We start from the raw sequence: 23,356 nt of genomic DNA, 5'->3' as shown, positions 1-23,356 counted from the left end.
GCAGCTGTTTTCCGGTCTCGAAAACACATCCCAACCAGTTATCAGCTCTCTTTTCAAGGAGAGACATTTTGAATTACGTATTATTATTATTGTTTATATTATTTTTTTAGTGTGTTCGTTTTTTTTTTTAATACTTTTTTTACTTCACCGTGCCAGAATTATTACATCTTATTTATTTAAAAAGTTTCCACGTTATGGTAAGTTTTTAATTATTTAATTTATGATTTAAGTATAAAGTGTTTATAAATCGTATTTCAGATATCTTTAAATGAAATGAATTGGGAAGAAAACATTCATTTCGTTTTGCCTTTTATTACTTTTTGAAGACATGAGTGGCTTATGTAATCATTGTTTTTTTAAATAAAATTTGTAGCACTCATGGCTTATCAAATATTTGTTTCTTAAGAGTTATAATTAATAAAATTAAATTGGAAGAAATATTACAATATAAAAAAAAGTAATCGGGGGGGTCATCTAAGTTTTATGTATTATTGAATTGTAAAAAATATAAAAAGCTAACGTTTTTAATGCGACATGTAGTAGTAGAAAACTCGGTCAATATGCCGGTAGCGCATTGCTATGTTTGCCTTTTTGCGTGAGATGGACTTTCTACTTTATGAGGAACTCGTGTACAATTTATGAATAGTTTTTTCTCATTAAAAGCACAAGTAAGTAAACAAAAATTAGTAGAATCAATTTTAAATTCCGTTTAGGTACCCGTCCAAGATGAACAAATAAAAAGATTTGTAATCAAAGCAATAATTTGGCTAACCGAAGTGCCATTTCCATTTAATTAGTTTTTCAGTTGATTTATCTAATACTGTTTTTTGGTCATTTTCTTTAAACTTTGACGCATATACTAAAACGATGAAGTCATGTCACTTTTATTCCAGAAAAGTACATTTATTTATTTTGGAAGTTAAAGAAGCCTATGCCTTGTGGCTTAGTAATATTTGCAAGCTTAAAGAAATAAATGTACCATCAAAAACGAAATTTCGAAAGATATAAGAATTTTTATTTTACTTACTTAAAAGATTTGTATATAAAAATTGTAATAACACTTAAATTAACATCTCTAGTTTTTTCTCTTACAATTTTTATTTTTGAAGGGCTTTTAATTAAAGGGAAATATGGAATTATATTTTTGATTTTTATTTGAAAACGAAGATTACGTAACATGAAAGTACGTGTTGGTAGGTGTGTATGTCCTTAGTAGTATGAACAGAATAAAAAACGTGAGAGAGGGGATTCATTGTTAGAAACTATATACCTGAGTTAAGCTTTTTTTTTTATTTTAAAGAGAAAATGTAACACACAGTCATGTCTGAGGCGGCTGGCGGAAAGCTAACAAATAAAAATTTAAAACCCGATAAAAAGAAAAAAGTATTAAAATTAGACAGTAAAAATAGCAATAAATCATCAAAATCGTTGATAAAAAAACTTCATATTGGTAAAGTTTATAAAGTTAAAAAGAGAATTGAAAATAAATTCAATAAACAATCTACAACAGTTGAAGGAGCCAAAACTGCAGATATGACAGAATCACAAGAAACTTTATGTTCGATGGAAGAAGAATCTTCTTTAACGCAACCAGTATTAGAAATGCAAGATCAACAACCACCTGCATTATCAGAAAAACAGCCAAAAGGCGATGATCAAGTAAAAGAAGATGAATCAATACCAACAGCATCTGAAATCAGTACTCAAACATTGTCTGATCATGAAGTGGAAAGTGATGGAGAAACAGCTAAAGAATCAACACCAGAATCTGAAGAAGTTGAAGAAGAAGAAGAAGAAGATCAAAATGATGCCCCCGCTTCAGGAGAATATTTCTCAAGCCTGCCAAGTATGGAAAATGAGGTATTTTCTGGTTCAATTATTTATTTATTTATTTTTCTCTCCGTAAAAGTTATGCAATTTTTCATTTTCTCGTTTTTCTTTTTGTTTTTTGATGAGAAGTATTGCTTTCGTGTAGATATTTGTGGGAAACCTGCGTGTTTTTGGGTCTCGCGAACACGAAAAGTTTTCCTAGAAAATAATTTTTGTGATACTCCTGCGAAGGACATCATTTCAAATATCAGGAAAGACATTTTTTAAGAGCTATGAAGGAACGCAAAGCACTATACCTCAACACACAAACTAAAAAATGGGACTAAGGTCTCCTAAGACCTTTTTAGAAAATCTTCTGCATGACAAAGACGAAAAATGTGGGAGGCTAAGATTTATATTACGTAGTTATGATTACGTAACCGATCAAATAATTCAACAAAGTCCCAATTAACAAGTTTGATTAATTTTAGTTTTTCTTTTTGTTATACTTTTTTCTTTACATTTCTTGCGATCATATTCCACTATTATTTAGTAGAATGTTTTCGTTTATAATACTATTCAATTATTAAAATATTATTGCTTAAATTAGTCTGTGTGGAAAAAGTTTAGAAATTAGATTTTGGATCAACCGGATACAACTTTTTAGTGTTTAGCTTAATTTTCGAAAAAAATGGCCCCCAATTATTTTCTTGAACTTCATGTAAGCATTAAATTCATAAAGAAATATCACTTTTATTTGAAAATTTCTACTTTAAAATTCAGTTAAGGTGCTATTCCAAGCAAGGGAGGAATTGCATTCTTGTTAAACATACACGAATTTAATACTTGGAACAAAGCAAAGTCATTTTTATAGAATCGATTTTCCAGTATTTTATTTGTTTTTCCTGTAAAACAGCGCTAAAGATTTAGTTGGTAACTTGGTGTGCTGATTACGTAACTCCAGATCTTGAAATATTTATTTGTAACTTTAATTGGAAAATACATTTTAGGGCTGCTCTGTAGGTTGGTTAGTTTTTCTGCCTAAAGTACCACCTTGGGATTAAATGAGAAGTTAAAGTTCTGAGTTTGAACAAATTGTTTGAGCTCAAGTAAAAATTATTTTAATGCTTCGGTGATTCTCTTTTCTCAAGCATACCTATTCTAAATTTTTGCTAATAAGCTTAAGTATTACATTAATACTTTAATAAAACCCCTTATCAAATAATTTTGCTTATCTAATAAGTGTTTAAAAAAAAATAAAAAGTAAACAAAATTATATACCTAAACATATATTCAATAAATCATACAATTTAGTTTGAACAAGTTATCAAATTATTAATTGCAAAATCTAATTTGAAGTATTCTCGACTTCTGTAACCGTCATGAAAAACTAAAATAACTGATGCGAAAAGTCACACTCTTATCGCAATTTACTTGAATGTAATTGTCTTGAAACATTCTATTTGTACTTAAAAGACAATTAAACTTCAATATTGTACAATTTCAATTTAAAAGGACAAGTTTGGGGGGGGGGGAACTATTCAGTAAACTGTTACCATAATCGGACAGCTGATTTCCTATAATTTGGAATTTTAATTATATGTGTAATTAATGTAGGGAAAAGCCTAACCATTCTCGTCGCCCAGAATGACCCTTAAATCGATTTTTGCCAGAAAAAATGTATCAAATAAAAGTTGTAGGACTACTTAGGCAGACCATGTTGTCGAAGTTTAATGAGAATCGTACCAGCTATTTTTGGGAAAATTAAATAAACAAAAAAATATTCAGTAAAATAGCTTATTTTTGAACCTTGCATTAACTGAAACAATTTTAGGGCTTTTATTATTGTTATTTTGTAAGGAGGACAGTTCTTTTTAAAAGCGATTATATTTTCAATTATAATATCTTTTAATAACTAGTACCTTCCAGATCACTCTTTCCATCTTGAAAAAATAAATAAAATCAACAATTTTCAATTAATTTCTTTTCTTTTTTTATACCAGTGTTTAGAGAAACTGGCCCGATATCAAGTTTCAATCGAATATACACATTTTTAGGTCCGATAAGTATTTTTTTTTGTCATCCTAAAACGTTACATCCTTTGAAGTAAATATTTTGAAATTTGGGGACTTGTGAAAGTTGTTTATGTGAGTAAGATTTTTTATACGATTATATAAATGTAAATTTGTATTTCTTAAAAGAAGCAAGAAATATAGTTGGTCCCAATGATGTTGAACCGACTTGACCTTGTAGCCCTAAAATTCTATATGTTACGTAACAGCAGGAGTGTCCTGAGTTATATAACCTTAGCTTCGGTCTGTAAAGCCCTACAAGTAACCTACGTTAGACTATTGCAAATAAGATGTATTATTTTGATGTTATAGCTGATAGAAAATGTTATGGCCTATCATGGTGAAAAATACGAGCATAATTTCCGTTTATATCGAGGGCATTATTGGGTTAGTTATTTTCTCATTAGCATTTTCAGGAAATTTAATTAATAATTTTTTGTTTGTATAAATTAGTTGAATTTGTACCACTGCATAAAAGTAAGTTATAAAAGTTTCATACCACGTGGTTTCAGAAGGCTTATTAAAAGCTATATATGTATGTAGTATTCCTTTAATAAGTTTATTGTGCACAAGAAATGGTGCACTGTGAGGCGATTCAGGATTTACAACCCCCATGAAAATGTATGACAAAAAATTACTTATGGTACTATAAAAAATGTAATTGTAATGTAGTCTGTGTACTTCATTTAGGAACTTCTAGCCCTAAAACTAATGGCTTAACTTTTTTATATTTGTAAATCCAACTGTTGTCGGTATTCTATTCATAATTATAAAATCTAAAAACTAGCCATTCGTCCAAGCCAACGCGAATCTGGGAGGGGTTAGTTGTAGCATCTTCTACTTGGAACACACCTCCTGTTTGATTAGACTTGAAGCTTGAAGTCTGAAGAGAGACTCCAGGACAAAGCTTGAAGGTGCGAAGTTTTCTTCTTCAAAAAGTCGAATTCTCAGTCATACACCAATCAACACGTAAAATGTCGCTTCAAAAGTCCTACGATCTAAGAATGACCTACCGGCTAGGGGGAATAATGTCGACAGTAAAGTACGCGAGTGGCTAAAAAATATGAACTTGTTCGTCTGCCTCTGGCCTGAAGTGATTACCTCCCTGTTAAGGCAACTGAGCAACCACGCTTTGTTGAACGCACAACTGCAGCAGTCTGCTGTCCTTAAAATTGCCTAGGACTTTTAAGGGTACTGTGGGAGCCCTCCTTGTTCTAGCCGGTTCTTTACCCTGATGTCCACTATGCCTGAACGCTCAGACAATAACTACCAATATTCTTTGTAATGTTCAACCAAGCTGTCAGTGGTGACACTGAATTAACTTCGTAGGACATGATTGATAGTAAAGAAAACGCTAGTGTCATAAATAAATTAATAATGCAAATATTAATTTTATAGTTTAAAGAGATCTTATTGCATGAATTATTTTGTGAACTTTTTACTCGTTATGAAAATGATTGTGTTCTATTGTAAGTGGAATATATTTTTTTTAATTAAAAGTCATGTATTTCTTCTTGAACCATTAAAAAGAAGAGAATTCTAAGTGTGCAAATATATCAATAGCGTATTTTGTAAAGATTTTTTTAAAAAGCAAAATTCAATTTTGTGCATTAACGAAGATCAAATTAGGCCTCAAGTTGAATCACTTTAAAATTGTCTGACATTAATAATGGTAGTAAAATTTAATATATTGCTAAAATTCTGAGTTTAAAGAAAATCACACCGAAATTGTGAATCTCTGGAATGATTTCTTTTCACGTTTTCAGTCTTCTCAGATAAACATCTACAGCGTTTGAAATTCTTTTCTACAAAAATTAATTTTAAGGAAGAGTTATGGAATGTCCCTAAGTTCTTTTATTGTATTAAAAATAATTATTATTTATTAATAATTTCAATTTTCAATAAAAACTAGAGTAGAGTTACAGTAAAAGGAAATTCGTGTGACACTCCAGATTGTTTTAATTTTAATAATTACATTTAAATAAATATAAATACTGCAATATATTGGTATAACAAATGTATTAAGTTAATTTCTGTTACCAATTAAATAAACCTTTCTTTCTATCCTTAACGAAAGTATACAGTTACATATTTTAATGTAAAAAAAAGAGAGAAAAAATAAACAAGAAACATGGGAAGAGGGCTGATTATATAACCTGTAGAATCTACCTTGTTCCATCTCAAGTCTAGTCTAGTTTTCAAGAGAACTCATTCAACCGCCGTATATCTTCCATTCTCCAACCATTTCAAATAACCCCTATGGAGGTAGGATACCTTATTAGGTTTTAGGCTCTCTTACTTTAACATTGCCTTTTCCCCCTCCAGCTTTCTTTTTGCCAAAATTTAATTTACTTAATTAAAAATGTATTTTTTTTTAAAATTTTCAATTTTTTTGTGATTTTACTTTGTTTCAGGCTACTGGCGGTCTAAAAAAGGAATGCCTTTATAAGATTTTAGTGATTGGTGAATTGGGTACTGGTAAAACATCCATTATTAAACGCTATGTCCATCAGTTTTTCTCCCAACATTATCGTGCTACTATTGGCGTAGATTTTGCGCTTAAAGTTATCAACTGGGATCCTAATACGATCATTAGATTGCAGTTATGGGATATTGCTGGTGAGTACATTTTTTTGTATCTTATTTTGTCTTAGTGATGGTTAAAAAAAAAATTATTTTAATGGTCACAGGTATTTAAAATTGATTTTTTTAAAAAGTGGTGTTATCACTCGCAGAGTCAAATTCAATATAGATTTTCTTAAAATTTGTGAATTATATTTAATTGTTATTTTTAAAAGAGTCTATCCCCACCCTCTCTTACATAAGTATTTACGGAAAAATATTTCAAGCCATAGTTTTATTTATGATTTTGCAGTCAGTGTACAAAATTTAAACAAATCGTGGTAACCGTTTGCGAGAAAATACTTAAAATATGGAACGATAATTTGGCACTTTCGATCAGCCAATTTTATTCAAATATACCATTTCAATCACACATTTGATTCTTATTTAGAATATAATGGTGGCTAGCTAGTACTATGAACAGTAATAGAATGGAATAGAAAAACCTAGCCACCATTCTGCCGTCCTTAATAGAATTATCAAATAAATTGTTTCGAATAAAAGTGGATCTACATATATTTGCACCTAGTACAGATTTAAAACATCCTCTTAAGAAAAGTCAAGCCTCTTATTTAGTTCGAGAGAGCTTGGCGTCCCTGTGGATAACCAAGCATTGCAAGTAACCTACCTTGTTCTGTATTAAATAAGATTTATTATTCTGCTTATTAAAAAAAAAAAAGTATTGGTTATCACGGTGAAAAATTTAAATATAATTACTTTTATATCAAGGACAACATTTGGTTAGTTAAATATTTATTCCTCTTTAAAGCTTTAAATTTTAATTCGTATTTTTTTATAAAATTTTTTTATTTTACTGCATGCATTTGTACAATTAGCTAACAGGTCACAGAAAACCATTGTCGCAATGCTTTATGATTTGTTAGAAATTATATTAATTAAATTTAATTAGAATTATTCATTTATTTTTTAGCATTTGTATATATTATGTAATCAGGCGCCACGGTAGCCGAGCGGTTAGAGGCGAGACCTGCGAAGCTAATATGTATTGTGGTAACTGGGTTCGATTCCCAGCCTTAGGTCTTGGATTTTATTAAATGGTTAATATGAGAAATTTACAGTAAAGTATGTTTGCTAGTCGCCTCCGTCCACGACACCTAATTGGTAGTTAGACGTAAAGCTCGCCTGAAAAAATAGGCAATTACTTTACTACTTTTATATATTATGTAATCAAGCTTTCAATTATTTAATATTTATCAAGAGGTGACAGGAATTTCGTGCATTTTTATAATATTAACGAAATTGAGATGAAAACAGAGAAGACATGTTTTGAGTTTATTATTGGAAAAATGATTTTGTAACACTGTGTGCTTGTACAGCACATCTGGGAGGGGAATTTATGGATGCATCCCCCCAAAAATATTTTAAAAAATAAATAAAATGTTTCCAATAAAAATGTATTTGCAATATAGAGTTTGTATATTATTTAGGTAATTCCAGCCCAACACACACTGTTGTCTGTATTCTAAACGTAATTCATTTATCTAAAAATTGAAGTCTAGATTATATTCTTCGAGGTCTGGCCAGTGAGTACTATATTCATGATTGCTGCGATCTGAGAGGTTTATAGTGGCGCGCCCTCTAGTTACTGGAAGTGGTACTTCCAGCTATGTCTTTTTTAATTAGACTAAATATTTGAAAGTTTTGAGGTGCGAATTTTTTTTTATAGGGCGCCAAAGAGTTTAGAACTGGAAACTCCTTAGATTTTCACTTTCTTTTACTACACGAGATCAGAGTGATCCTGGGGAATTTTCGATTTATAGATCCGAAAGTGTACTGAGTCCGAAAAAAAAGTGACTTTTACAAGTTGATCCCTGTTTTTGGGTGTAGTGTGAGTCTAAAAAAAAAATGTTTTAAGTTTGATAGATTGCTTTTATAGGAGCTATCAATGGAGTCAATAATAAGCTTCGTACTAATTTTCGTGGTCGATACATTTTCAGAAGCTCCTGATAAAGAGGGCATTAATGGTGCCCGAATCTTTGAGAAATAATAAGGAAATTAACCCTCCATAACAGATTTTCTCTATTCCATTTCTGACAGAACTTCCTCATCATAATTTGAGGCCTAACCTGCTTTCCTACTATAGTTGCTCAATTGTTCGGTTCTCTGAACCATAATATTGTATTTTTTTTTTTTGTTTTGTTTAAGTAGTATTGTTTATAGTTATTCTGTATATCCTCTTCCGTGCCCATCCGGCTAGCAGTGATTTTCATCAGAAACTTACTGTTATAATAACTATAACAAAGAAAATCACATAAAATAGTCGGCTATAGCATGTCGCCACAATATTGTGTGATCAAGGAGCATAAATAATAATAGTAGAAAAAATATTATCTACCAAAACAAATATTTATAGAAATATAGTGGTTTTATCTTGTATACTGGTTACGATTGTTAGTTAATCGAGATATCCTACTGAATTCTCAAACTTTTAGTTATTTTTATTGGATAGCATCGTTGTTTTCTTTACTAAGATTTGATTCAATTTCATCAATATGTTTTACAGTTCTCCACGATTTTTTTAGAAAATGACAGAATTTCAAATTTAGTGAAAATAAGTTTAACAGAAAGCGTCACTTTACAGAACAAGTTTCTGAACTTTTATTTAAAAAGTAAAAATAAATAAAATCATATTTTATTTTAAACATTCTCTTGGTAATAATTATTTTAGAGCATTTTCCGAGGAGTGATCGATGTAACTGGTTTAATATTGTAACAATTCACTACTTCTAAAATCAGTTGAAAAGGCCTTATTAGATATTTAGATAAAGACAACTAGATCTTTAAGAAAATTTAATATTTGTAGAAAACCTTTCAGAATTTGAATAATAGTAACAAGTGAAAGTCTTACGAGTATAAAACTTATCTTGCAAGGTCACCAATAAATGTCGGCTGAAATGCAAGAAAAAAAGTGCACAAAAAATCGAGACTAAAAAATGGAGGAGGGGGGAAAGTAATGAAATATTGAGTAACCACAAACCAGTGGATAAACAAACTGTCGCAATACGATCTCACATTAACTCAGGTGACTGTGAAAACCTAATATTATTTATGGGACTTTTTATTGACATTAATTATCATAAATTGTATCTTATTACGTTTTTAATTCAAATAGAATCTATTAGCATTTATACATAATAAATTTTGTGTATGTATTTATTTAAGTTAGAAACAAAAAAAAAAAAAATTGAAAGTATATTAAAAAACTGGAATTAGTGTGATTCAACGTCGCTCATTTCCGAATATAAATGTTTGCCTGGTGAAATATGCTAATCAAATATATAAATCTTTTTTAATATGTAAATTTCCATTATTTATGACGCATTTAACTGTTAGACTTGTTCCCGATACTGCTGAAGCTTAAAAGGATGAAAAATTATGGTGTAGGCATATGATTTGGAAGGAATTACGTCTCTTTTTATTTGCCCAAAATTTAAAGAAATGATTGCCTTTGTGTTTAAATTTGCGATAGCGATTTTTAGTTATAAATATAAATTTGGAGTTGTTGTTCATTATTTTTGGTAACTGATTCATAGTTTCAATAGGATGAAAAAATAATTACCATTTCAGTCGTGATACATTTATTCTGCCGAGCTTTCAACCTAGGGACTAGGTCATCTTCAGGGCTAGTATACAAAGTAATATTTTACATTACAGGGTTGGTGTGTCTTCTGTCTTGTCTGTTCATGGACTGAGTGTGATCCACACAATCTAACACACATCATACACAGACCGAACACACTCAGTCCATGAACAGACAAGACAGAAGACACACCAACCCTATAATGTAAAATATTACTTTGTAAACTAGCCCTGAAGATGACCTAGTCCCTAGGTCGAAAGCTCCAGCATAATAAATGTATCACGACTGAAATGGCAATTATTTTTTCATCCTATAAATTTGGAGGTTCCCCCCTCTTACAAGATTAATCTTACCCTTTTCCCTTGAAACAAAAGTGTTCTATTCTACATAAGAAAATCAAAATCTTATATTTACAAAATGTTTCTAAGAAAATTCTTTTAAAAGTCTTTTGATAGAGAAGGATGGTTACTTTTTCGTGAAGTGCCGCCATTACTGTCCACTTTAAGCATGAAATGTAGAGACTAAATTTCCTAACATGATGCCCAACAGCTGGCCAGTAGTCTCACCAGACAAGAATATATGTAGTTTTCTATATTTTCAAACCTTGTGGCCTTACCCAGTCGCCAGTTTGCGCAGGGCTGTGGTGAGTCCAATGTGACTTTGCGGCACTTTGTAGAGGTGTGTCCCATTTATTCTAAAACTAGATTCCTCGTCTTCGGGGGGTTAAATGTTTTCCCTACCGGAGATTGTAGCATCTGGTAATCTTAACGAACTTTATAGATTTATTCAATGCACTGGGCGATTGTCGCCATGCTCCCTAGTTTCCTGTTGCTACCTTATTAGTTAATTGTATTGGCGTCTGGCAAACTTTAGCCGGATTTGTTGGTTTTAAAGCCCCGGTATCTTTGATGAGATGAGGGGTGGGCGGGGAACAATGGGCATTTCGGATTGCCTGCGTTCCTTCCCCTCTTCGGTGGAACCGCCCTTCTAAAACAATCTACAATATACAATATTTGCAAACCTCTGCTATGATTTTATTTAAATATTATATAGAGGTTACAAACACAATTCTCTAACTTTTACTGGAAAATTCGTTTTTCAGGAAATTTTGACTCCTCGGTTTTAATTTTAAAGAAAATTAGTAAGTTAGAACATTGAGAATAGTAGCAAGAAGAAGTCGTATGTTCACACAATTTTTGTCATTTTCCCTAATAGATATCATTGTAAGAATCTTAAATGTTTCAATTGTGTAACTTATTAAGTAGTACAATTCTAACTTATTCTAAGTAGTGTAATTTCGGTAGCATTTTGAGAACAATCTGAATGTTATTCATGACCAATGGGTAATTTATTAATTCTATTTTATTATTTTAATGATTTAAGGCGTGTCAACATCTGAGGTTACTAGGCGCCCGAAGCTTTTTTTCAGTGCACTGCCGACCTCCGGTCTGTGTTTACTCGTCACAGACAATATTATCCATAACCAGACAATGAGCTGTACGCAGCTTCTAGGAAGAGAAAATGTAAGGGCCGGCAGCTGGATTCGATCTACGGGATAGCTAATCCCTTCCCTGTATTATAAATAATAAAATAAATACAGAAATAAATTAAAAAAAAGAAGACTGTTTTATTCTATAGTTTTTGCATCTTTGGAGGACCTAGATACAGAGTTGGAAGTCTGGTATCAAAATAAGGAAAAGGAAGTAATGTAGTAATGAAGAACTAAATTATATTGTCACTTTCCTCCTCAGCGAAGAAAAAGGTTTCAGCTCTGAAGGCCAAACGGTTAGTGCCAGCCTTGGAACAGACACAGTACTCATAATGTTGAGCGCCCTTTCGGTAGTCTGCGAAGGACCACTTACGAACAGTGTGGTAATACACTAGTTAAAGGTTAATCGGATTAACAAACTGGTTGAAACATTAACAGTTGTCTGACAGCTAAGGATTACTGTTACTTTAAACATGTTTCCTAATTTTCCATTAACCTAAGAACGTTTTGTTCAGTAATTATTATTAATTAATTCTTGAACAACCTGATTTTTTTCTTATATCTTCGCGGTAAGATCTGTAAAATGTTTAAAAGTTACCCCACAGTAGCTTAAATGGCGTCGTCCAATATCTCTATCTCATTTAACTTAACCATTTTCAATGAACTTTTTTAAACTTCAGTTGTAAGTGCCACTTCAGTTCCATAATATATTTTTTTTGTCTACTTAATACAGTCAAACCTGTTTTTGTGTTGTCTTTTTAATGCATTTTTTTTTTTTTTTTTTTATGCGTTATTTGAATATGTATCGAGATTCTGCATATTGCATCAGCCAATTTCATTGGGCATGCTCCAAAATATAAACCACGCTACTGCAGCAGCTATTGCTCAAATAAAACAACACGCTTTAAACTCGTGCTGGAAAGCCTGAATCAGTAGAAATGTAAACGAAAACACATCCACGTTATCATCAGAAATCGTCGCGCTAGCACATAACATCTGCGGAGAAGGTTTATATACTTTCAACGAAGATAATCTTGTTGAATTGATTAAGGTCGAAACCGTGAATGACTAACAGATCAATAACAATTAACAATTATTAAGACGGACAAGAAAAACCGCTCTCTATGAATCTGGAACTGGGATCCAGAGCTTTACAGCAGACTCGAAAAGCATCATCTTAAAGTATATAACAATTCCAAAATAAGTTTGAAATCCCAAAAGAGGTTCGATCGTGTATATTTATGTATCTGGCTATCGTAATGTTTACAAGCAGCTGACCAAAAGACCGTCGTCGTGACTGTAACTTTTATCACTCACTACGTGGTAACAAAAAATAAAACAACTCTAATATCTTCAAGTGACGAAAGCGATTATGGAACAATTCATAGTAAGAATATGCCCGTTTTGGACTAAGACGAGTAGTATTGAATTTATGTACATTTTGAAAATTCCTCCATATTTAAAATGAGAAATTAAATTTTTTTCAAAACTGTTTCCATGGTGATTTAATTTTTTTTGGAGGGGGGGCAATGAACCTAGGTGGTTATTATGCCCTTTACGCTCTGTGGCAGTGCATATGCCAACTTTATACACAACGTTTTGCTAGAACCACCACTTACGGAACTCCATTCTTAAAACTATACACTTAAAGTTAACTCATTCACACTATAAATTACATCCATGCCTATATACAATTAAATACAGTTATATACATTTTAAAGATTTTTTATATACATGATTCTATAATTATATTAATTTATTTTCCTATATATTGTTAATTAATTTCATTTCCTTCAAAAACTTTATTACATTATCTATTCTCTTCTGGTCATTTGCTAAGGCTTCCTCCAGTGAGTTCGGAACACCGTGACGCTGTCTACTTTGTTCATACTTAGAACACTCCACAAGTACATGCTGCACAGTCACGGGTTCATTACATGAACCGCATGTGGGAGGGCTATCCTGACACATGAGGTAACCATGGGTCAATCGGGTATGGCCGATCCTCAGGCGAGAAACTACTACCTCTTCCCTGCGGTTGTCCCGCGATGAGGACTCCCAGGCAGCTAGGTCAGCATCTGTATTACCTTGAATTCCCGAGTGACCGGGTGATTTAATTACCTATTTTGTTTGGAAAAGCACTTTCTCGCAATTTCAAAAAAGTTTTGACATATTTTCTGAAGAGAATATTCTTTTTTAATACGGTCCCTATCTACCACGTTGCAAGAATTGCAAATTTGAATGAAATCTAAGTAATCGAAAGAGATATTTTACAGAATAAGTTTCTGATTTCAAAAATGGCACATGGATATTTTTTATTAAACATGGAATCTATTTGTATAATGTTATAAACATCATTTTGTTTTGAGACAATTAGTACGGGACAAGAAATATAAATTGAAAATACTCTTCCGAATTTAAAGGTGGCACTGCTAAGAGGTAGTGGAAAGGTAACTACTTATCTACAGGGTTATGTTCGAGAATATATTTCTATATAATTGTATAATATATTGGAAGATATACAGTGCTATATAATGATATGAATCAGAAAAAAATCAGTTGAATATTCCCCAGAATTTTGACCTTGCGTTCCCTCACTATAATACTCATCTTTTCCTCAATGGCTGTACATCATGCATTTCCCGTGACAACTAAAATTACCAGATAATTGATTAAAAAAAAAGTAGTTAAAATTTTTTTGTTCTTTTATTGTCTCATTTACCGCCAAAATATAGTTGAGAAGTAAAACGTCTGGTGTAAAGGCACTCATTCGACTTTGTCTTACACTACAATTTAAGTAATTAAATTGTTTTAAAGTTAGAATTTATACTAAAAAATGAAATAAAAAAAAATTAACTTTAATATCAAAGATGTTTGCTTTAATGGTGCCCGTTTTGGGGAAGGGCGTTAAAAAAAGTCTATTAAATAGAGTAGCGCTTCTTTAAGCTAACAATTTTGTTTACATATTAAATGTTTTGTTTGTATTTAGTAGGTGGTAAACCCTTATCAGCTACTATATGGCCCTTTGAAGGGACGCAACCACCCCCGCACCTAGAAGGGTCTTTAAAGGAATCTCCCCCCCTCAAAGCACGAGTAATTAAAGGAAAATTATCAGCACTAATTGTGTTAACGTTAATAAGGAACATTTAACTTTTTACAATTACCAGCACATAATTATAAATAATTTTCTAGAAAAATAGCGAAAAACTGAAAAAGGAGACCTTCGGTAAAAGAGCACCACTTCTGGTCAAATTAAATGCCTTTTCTTTTTTTTTTGAACTCGGAAGTTTTATCAAATAATTTAATTTTCTTAAATATTATAAATGAGATAGGTATTTACTTTGCACTAAAATGACACTTTAGAGAGAAGAGTAAAGCAACCACCCACTTACTTCCCTAGAAGAGCTATAGAGTTTAAAAATAAAGAATTTTAAAATAAAAATCATGAATGTCCATGTATTTCAACAAAATAATTGTAGCCAAATTTTGAGTGAATCTGAAAAAAAAAAAAGCTACAAGAGATTGTCCTCCAAAAACACAGAATTAACCACATTATCGAAAAAAAATTCTTCGTGACTAAAGTGACTCATTTTGGGAACAAATCGTGACTCTTGATGAACAGTAAATACTGTATACGTTAATAGTAAAATTCTGGACAATGGACAAGGCTAAGTGCCAAGAACTATTCTTAAAGTTCAAAACCCATGTTAAAATTATATAAGTATTAATAAATGGTTACTATATAATATTTAGCGGCTAATTATAATCCATTAAAAAGTTTTAAAAACCTGGAAAAAACCATCCATGAACAGCGGTAAATGTCAAGAATCCAAAAAAAAAGGTGCCGATCTTATCTCTGATTATTTACCCAAATGTTTCATAAATTGCCCATTTACTCCCCAAAAGTTCCTTCTAGAGATCATCATCTTTACTGAAGAGAAAGTTCCACATTGTTAGGACCAGGCAAAAAACTATATTCCTCGAATTTCTTAAATTCCAAAACCTCCAAAATCTAACAAATGATAGATAAATCGATTGATAATAGTTGAATTATTCGCTTACAAAATAAACTGTCTGAATCGCTCCTAACGGACTTATTAATAATTTTCTTTAAATTTGTTATATTACATAAAATGAACCACATGTTTGGCTTGAAACTATGTCCCAGGAGTTTTATAGGGAGAGGAGAGGCTTCAGAAAAGTTCCATTGCTATCTCTAAAGGAGCCTTTTGTAGGACAAGTTATATTTCGTGTTTCATAAATTACTCAGGAATACTGTGTTTAATAAAATTGCAGAACAGGATTTAATTGTGATTTTAATTGAAGTTGCAAAAAAAGTAATGTCGAGTAAGTGTTTTGAAATCAGCTTTTTACCATTGGCCCAGTTATAAAATTGCAAATAACAGATATTCCTAAAATTTAGATATTTTGTTTAAAAACACACAAAACTAAAAAACAGGAAAGAGAAATTAATCCTTACTTGGCCTTCAGTTTAAATGAATGGTATTGCACCTTATTCACGGAAAACAATAGCCATTCATTCAACCATTTAAAAAAAAAAAAATAAATAAATAAAATGAAATCAAATTAATGCAGTTTATAAAAGAAAGGATGTTTATATATTTATAGCATGTTTATAAAACTGGTGTGAATGTTCATCACTCGACTTACTGCTACTACTATTCAAGGTTCTAAATCACAGATTTTCTTCTAACTACTAACTTTAAGACTTATTTTATTCTAATCATTTCAAAAGAAATCTAGAGACTCCCATTTGCCCCATTGCACATTTACATTCAGGGCGTTGCCAGGGCCGTTATCACTAGGTTTATGAAGGGACAAGCTCCTATTAGCATTAGGCATGGAGGAGCGTATCAGGAGCTGTATAAGCAGCTGGAGGCTGACTCTATTTTGGGTCTACCTTCGGATGACTCCTAAATATAGCTTCGACAAGCCTTTCAAAGTCTGTGTTTGGGACCGGGAGGCTGGAGCCGCAGTCCGCCAGTTGTGGGGAACTCAATGTGTGTGTACACGGACGGTTCCAGAACAGAGGAATGGGTGGGAGCGGGAGTGTACGGGGTGAACCCGAAATGTAGGTTTTCGGTTAGCCTAGGAAAACTAGCTACGGTTTTCAGGCTGAGCTAGTTGCAATTAGGTTCTGCGCTACTGTAAATCTAACCACTTCTTTTTTTCCAGAACTATCCTTAATTGCATTTTCTCTGTAAAATGTTCTAAAATAAAAGGTTTTTAGATGTTAGTGTGAGCAATTAACGCAAAAACATTCAAAGAAAATCTTGAAAAATATGTACAGTAAGCCAAATCTCTGTGGCAATTTCTGTACCCACCCTAAATTGAATACCAAATTTGAATCTTGTGCGATTCATTCATTTCTAAGGAAAGATGGGCATATACACACACACACACACACACACACATTGAGACCACTTTGGAAAAACCACTTTTTGGGACTCGGTGCAAATGAGTATTTCCAATGAAAACTCAAAAAACACGACTACAATACCCCATTAAGAGAAAATGAACGTAATAATTTTAATCAGATTCATTGATAAATAATTTCGGCATTTAATAAAAGGACAACCACTTTAAATTAATTTAAAATTGTTTTAAAAATCTATTTTATTTTTAAACCCAAACAATATTAAGGTCAAGGTAGTAAAACACTAAATTCTGTTATAGAAAAAAAAAAAAAAAAAATCTTGATAACCATCAATTAAATGTAAATTCAATCAAACGAGTTTATTTTATTTATTTATTCATCAACACATCAATTCCTTTAATTACAGCCATTTAGCAAGAATGTATATGAAAGCGGTTACACATAAAACTTATGTAAGCACATAATATACATATGTACATAAATTTAAATTAGAAAAAAAAGAGACGAGAAGTAGTAGAAATCGCTTAAAATATCCAAATATATCCCATTTAGGAACATAAGAAATTAGAAAATTTACACAGATGCTGTGTGACAAACAAAATATATATACCTATATATATATAATTTTGTTTAGATTAAATTAGATTGGTTAAACACATTAGTTTATCAATATTATAAAATTATAACTGAATTTACAAATGTGTTGGAGGAAAAGAAAAAATTATTATAACACATTTATGTGATAAAAATAGTGATAACTGTTAATATGTGTTGATAAAAATAAAGTGTAAATAACCTCATATTTACGAAAAAAATCGGATTAAGTTCAAACTTGATTAAAAAAATACAAACTCACAGCAACTGAGACCCAAACATGTCAAAAAATTGTTTGAAATAAAAAGTCATTATGTGTAAGTTGGATAGAAAATTTAAAGAAAAATGTGGGGATTCGAAAAATGCTCAAAAAACTGAAAAATAAACTTAAGGAGAAACGTAGATAATGAAATTTCCACCATTTTAAATTTAATATTTAATATTAGAAAGTTGTTTACCGGGAGCCGACATTGTTTTCCACTTGGACTTACCAAGGTTATGTAACAGCTCTAGACAATGCTGATGAGTTTAGAATGTTTACTACTATTCCAATACGCAGACCTAATAATTAATAAGTCACTAGAGTAGAAGAGCAATAGAACTAATATTCTTCCGTTAAAAAACAAACAAACTGATATCAATGATTTATTACAACTGACGAAATTATCATATTAAAATTAACTGATAATTTTATTACTTTTAGATTATTTGATTGGTATAGATAATAGAAAAGTAACGGAGCCAGAGGTTAGTGGGTCTGTTGAGTTCGTCTAGTTCATAGATCGCCCCTCCAGTCCTGTCAGTTTCATTAGACTTTTAAGTTTGGAGATGTACTCGTACTTAAAGGTAAAGCTTGGAGGCGCAAGTTTTACTTCTCCATAGAGCCGAAATCTCAGCTATTTACTTCCTTCACGCTGACATGAAATATTCAATACGTGTAGTGGCGTTTCTTCTATTTTCTATCAAACCTACTCTGGCTATCTGTTGACAAAAACCCGTGTGGTGCATTCTGCAATTGCCCAGAAAGAGGTCTACAATGGTGCGATTGGCTTGCCGTTCTTGATGAAGTAATAACAGCAGCTAATAATTACCTAAATTTTTCGTCTGGCTCAGTTTTCACCCACCTGAAATTGTGCGTCTGACTGTGCCAAAATGGCTCAGGATCTTTGTGGATACCGTAGGATCCATCCTGAGTCAATCAGGCTGCCATTTTTTTAAGCGTTTTTCCTGAATGCCCAATATACCAATATATCAAAATGCTCATTGAGGCTGTCTCAGGCAACGTTTTTTGGCTTATCTAAGTGTCACGCCTTGGGCTGTACATGCCGGCTCCTCCTTTTCTTACTTTGGAGGCATCCAATGAACCTCACGTAGTCATCAGCTTAAAGTGATTACTTAATAATTTATGGTAGTTTTATAGCTTAATAAGAACGTCTTGCTTTAATTATTTGTTAAACATATTGTCAGAAATAATCAGTAACAAAGTGATTGTGTTGTATCCTAATTGAAAGAATAGTTTTAATTTGAAAAAGTAATGCATTTACCTCCCCCCTCCCAATCTGGGTGCGCTATTGGACGCAGCATTAAATTAAGTAAAATTAGCAAATGGATAATAATAATCTGGTTTGTCTCACACGAATTTCTCTTCCCTCAATTTTTCTTACATATATTTCAAAATAAGTACTCGTAATCTTCTTAGAAACTAGAAATTCAATTTATAACTTACTTGCATTATCCTTAAATTTGTAGAGATTGTAGTTAATGATTAGTATCCAAGGTAGGTCAGAATGAGATTAATGTCTGTTTGCACTTCTCTGGTTCCCATGCACTGGAACAAAGAAAGAGCGATTTGGAGATTTTAAGCTTATTTAAAGATTCCTCTGGATACCACACTTCCAGTTAATCTGCTAGTAACGGTTTTAAAAATCAAATTTAAAGGAAATCTAAGAGCAGAAGTGCGACTGCACAGAATAGTTTTTATTATTATTATTATTATTATTTTAAGCCATTGGAATGATAAAACTTAATTGATTTCAGGACAAGAAAGATTTGGAAATATGACAAGAGTTTATTACAAGGAAGCTGTAGGAGCATTTATTGTGTTCGACGTGACGAGAGCGGCTACCTTCGAAGCCGTGGTCAAATGGAAACAGGATCTAGACGCTAAAGTTCAGCTGGCTGATGGCAGTCCCATACCCTGTGTTCTTCTAGCCAATAAAGTTAATATAACCTGCAAGATTATTTTTTTATTTTCTATGCTATATTTTTCACCTATAAGTTCCGTTGCACTGGGCCTTGTGAAACTACCTGCTGCACCACCCTCGCTGCTAATGAAAGAACTCGCCCAGGTACTCTAAAAGTTCTAGGAAGAGTGATCGGAGGAATCGCCAATCATGGCTGGCCACGCCCTCATAGTAAATCACCTCCTCGCTCTTATTGTCCACAATGATATTGTGATGAAGGCTCTCTTAAGCTGAAAGAGGTAGGTATAAGAGTGTAGGTTAGGTGTATTCACCTTCAACACCAGTTACTACCCAGGTCCTCTTTAGAAAGCCCTAGTGCAACTAAGATTAATCACAGTCTTGTGTCAAAAAAAACCTCACCATAAAAAAGGCAATATTCTCCACCAACATCCGATTGTTATGCAAGCTTTCTGGGAAAAAATTTCACGCCCGCTTTGAAAGCGTTACATTCAGGAAACCGTACTTACTAGGAAGAGCTTTCTTGACACATCCAAGAAACGGGTTGCATGACCCCTTGCATTGTGCTGTGCTAGAGTTTACCTGGGGGAGCGCTAAACCCAAATAGGTGGCCAATAATTGTAAGTTTTTTTGCGTGTAAGTATTGAGTTTTGTTTTAATTTAGGCTAGAAATTTAAGAACTGAAAATAATATCGAAGGTCAAGAAATTATCGATTACGAAAACAACTATATCATGCTGTTTACAAAATAATGCTGATTCTCCCCCATATTTTGCATAATGTTCTCTAGTTTTATTTATTTATTTTTTTTTTTTTCTTTGCTTTTACTACAAATTCATGGCGTCAATTTATAAATGCCAAAACCTATAAGTCCGGGATGTTTAGTAATAAAATTAGTTTATAACGCCAAGTAAAAATATTAAGCCTTTATCTTGCCAGAAAAGTCGATAACAATTGAAAAGTTTAATTTACGATAAAAATAAATAAGTTGATCTTCTATCGTGTAAAGGTAAAGAAGTGAGATTTTATTATCTCAGGAGCTCTTAGTTTTCTCTTCCCCCAGGAGCCTCTTAAAATGAATTTTACGAATAAAAGAAAATTATGAAATTAAAGTTGTTTCGATCGAACTTTTACGGTTAGATTATACGAAAGGGAGTATAATACGTCTGAGGGAATTTATACGAAATGTAAAACGTAAACTTTCTGCTGTTTTCTGTTCATGAATTATTTATCAGCACCTCGTTAATAGACTGGAAAACCAATTTCTTAATGCCACTTCTTTGAAAATTTGAGACATTTCAAAACGTTTATTTGCGGTAAAAACCCGAAAAAAATTTCCTCTGGAAAACGCTTATTAAGCTCGCTGTAATTGGCTATGATTAACGGTATCAGCTATTGTTGCCTCAAATTGTACTGCCCATCTTTTTCTACAGGATAGAGAGTACAGCTTGATGAACATCATTTTTTGGCTTCAGTTTTACAGCACTTATGGATTTTGAAATTGAAGTTGTAAGTTTTCTACTAGATAATACAGCTGCATAATTTCTGTTAATATTGTATGTTATAGTGTGACCAACAAAAAGAAGGAGTTGTCAACAATGCTAATAAAATGAATGAATATTGTGAGGAGCATAAGTTTACTGCATGGTTTGAAACTTCGGCAAAAGAAAATATTAATATTGAAGAAGCTGCAAAAACTTTGGTTAAACAGGTAATTTTTGTATTTGTTATTTTATTAAATTTAAATGTAATTTATTTTTGTGTTAGAGAAAGAAAGATTTTCAAAATCTTTTTTAACGGCAGCTGATGATTTGGAATTTAAGCGTAGTTCCTCTTAAATTTATTTTATTTTAATTAAGATAAACACAACCAGACCAACAAGTTATCGCTACCCAGGTGTGTATTAATAGCACAAAATAAAAGAATACAGGTAAAGCCTCTCAAGATATTAATATGGCCAATTTTGGTGTCATTAATTTTTTTCAATTAATTTCCTGGATTGGACTAGTCTTTAGGCTTCAAGTGATTGATTTTAACAAATTAGTCTGTATATGAGATTAGGTATAAGGTACTTGTTAACTCGTCTTATTTTTTATACGAAAACTATAAAACAACTCTCTTTAAACTTGATACTTATGCCCTTATGTAGACTGTCTTTCACAATCAAATTTTTATCGCTGATTTATACGTAGTAGCACCAGTGCTTTTTTACTATTATTATTTTTCGACCGGTTCCGGAGTTTCTTCTATTATAAGAGATAGCAGCAATCAGCAGAATTGTTTTTGTCGTAAACTATACTTTACTGTCTCTTTCAGTTTTTGTACACTTGTATACTGCTACTGCCTCTAATGGTAAAAGAAACTCCAAAACCGGCTGAATGTTAATTTAAAGTAAAAAAAGACTACGGATAAAACTAATTATACTTTATCCAGCATTGCTAACTGAACCACACTACGTTTTGGAAAAATATTTATTTACGTCGTATCAAACCATCTTCTGAGAAATTTATAAAATAAGGCAGTTTTAGAAGACGAATTAGTTATAGATGAGGGATGAGGGTACAAGTTCGTTGTAAAGTTCCATTTATTTTAACCTGCAGTTCTTCAGATTTCATAATATTACAAAAACTATCAACAATTAAATAAATATAAGACTAAGATTTAGAATTGTAGTCGTGTGGGGAGTGCTTACACGTTTTTTTTTTATTTCATACATCTCACTACAATATTTGTAGGAAATGTTTTTAGTATACCGTTGTAAACAATTATAAATTATATTTATTTTCTGTTGCAGATCTTGAACAACGACATGACAAATGATAATGGTCGTAGTATTAATAAGGATAATAGTAAATTCCCGTTAGATGGCCATTTAGAAGATATCGCTGAAAAAAGAATTTGTAATTGTTAACAAATGCAGCTCTCTTATTACAAAAATTTGAGGTTATGTTATAAGTAGTTTTATTTTGTTTTTATTTTTCAATTTCTAAAACATATATATTGTATAAAAAGTTTGGCTAAAATTGTACTTAAACCACAAAACAAAAATCATGTGTCTTAAATTAATAATTTAAAAAAAAAACTTGCTCAATGTTATTTTTGAAACCATTTTATCTCATTTAAATAATTTATTGCTCGCAGATTATCAAAGGGATCAACATAAATTATAATAAAACAAAAAATATCTAGTCCTAAAATTTGAAATTAAAATGCTGCCTTCAATAAGAAAAAAATATATATGTGTATATGAATTTTTGTTGTGGTTTTGTAATTATAATTCTGTTTTGTTTAAATTTATTAAGAAATTGTTTTTAGATTAATTAAATATTCAATTTATTAAAAAAAATATCTAATGCCAAAGCAGTATAAGAATGTAGGCATTGATTTTGTTATTGTTGAATATTTTTATTCTTTTTTATTTTATTTTTTTAACTTTAGAAATGAAAAAGTTTGTGCCTAGTTTTTAATAATTCTTTTTCTTTTTTTGAAAAGATAAAAATATACTTAATAATTGTCCAATTATTTTCAATTCAATATTTGAAGAATGTAAATAATATTAATAGTAATATTA

The 23,356-nt window shown here is 31.5% G+C and overlaps 2 protein-coding genes across 8 annotated transcripts in view; one reads left to right on the top strand and one right to left on the bottom strand.

Annotated features, from left to right (window-relative positions):
• LOC141458210 (uncharacterized) overlaps positions 1-23,356 on the bottom strand; it is a 60,979-nt gene that overhangs the window by 33,343 nt on the left and 4,280 nt on the right. For all 6 annotated transcript variants that reach the window (XR_012460782.1, XR_012460783.1, XR_012460785.1 and 3 more), the window contains exon 2: positions 19,312-19,413. The gene's annotated coding sequence lies outside the window, so the exon portion shown is untranslated. The remainder of the gene's footprint in view (positions 1-19,311; positions 19,414-23,356) is intronic.
• LOC141458196 (ras-related protein Rab-38-like) lies at positions 12-23,233 on the top strand. Of its 2 annotated transcripts, XM_074135893.1 has the most exons (6): positions 12-197; positions 1,511-1,860; positions 6,296-6,500; positions 19,623-19,804; positions 21,353-21,496; positions 22,580-23,233. In XM_074135893.1, exons 2-6 carry the CDS (start codon positions 1,534-1,536, stop codon positions 22,694-22,696), a joined length of 975 nt encoding a protein of 324 aa, XP_073991994.1. In that variant the 5' UTR covers positions 12-197; positions 1,511-1,533; the 3' UTR covers positions 22,697-23,233. The 2 variants fall into 2 exon arrangements, with proteins under 2 accessions (XP_073991994.1, XP_073991995.1); XM_074135894.1 differs by lacking the exon at positions 12-197 and having other exon boundaries at positions 1,194-1,860.

Source organism: Rhodnius prolixus, unplaced genomic scaffold, assembly GCF_049639745.1.
Source record: "Rhodnius prolixus isolate KJV_2025 unplaced genomic scaffold, Rpr scaffold_5, whole genome shotgun sequence".
Lineage (NCBI taxonomy): Eukaryota > Metazoa > Arthropoda > Insecta > Hemiptera > Reduviidae > Rhodnius > Rhodnius prolixus.
Note: the sequence above shows the minus strand (reverse complement) of the source record. Positions and strands in the feature narration are given on the sequence as shown.

Bases quoted from the DNA above. Each gene is read 5' to 3' on its own strand.
- LOC141458196 (XM_074135894.1), top strand. From the start codon at position 1,321: ATGTCTGAGGCGGCTGGCGGAAAGCTAACAAATAAAAATTTAAAACCC. The intron at 19,805-21,352 runs GTTAATATAACC...TGTATGTTATAG, and splicing joins GTGTTCTTCTAGCCAATAAA to TGTGACCAACAAAAAGAAGG. The intron at 21,497-22,579 runs GTAATTTTTGTA...TTTCTGTTGCAG, and splicing joins CAAAAACTTTGGTTAAACAG to ATCTTGAACAACGACATGAC.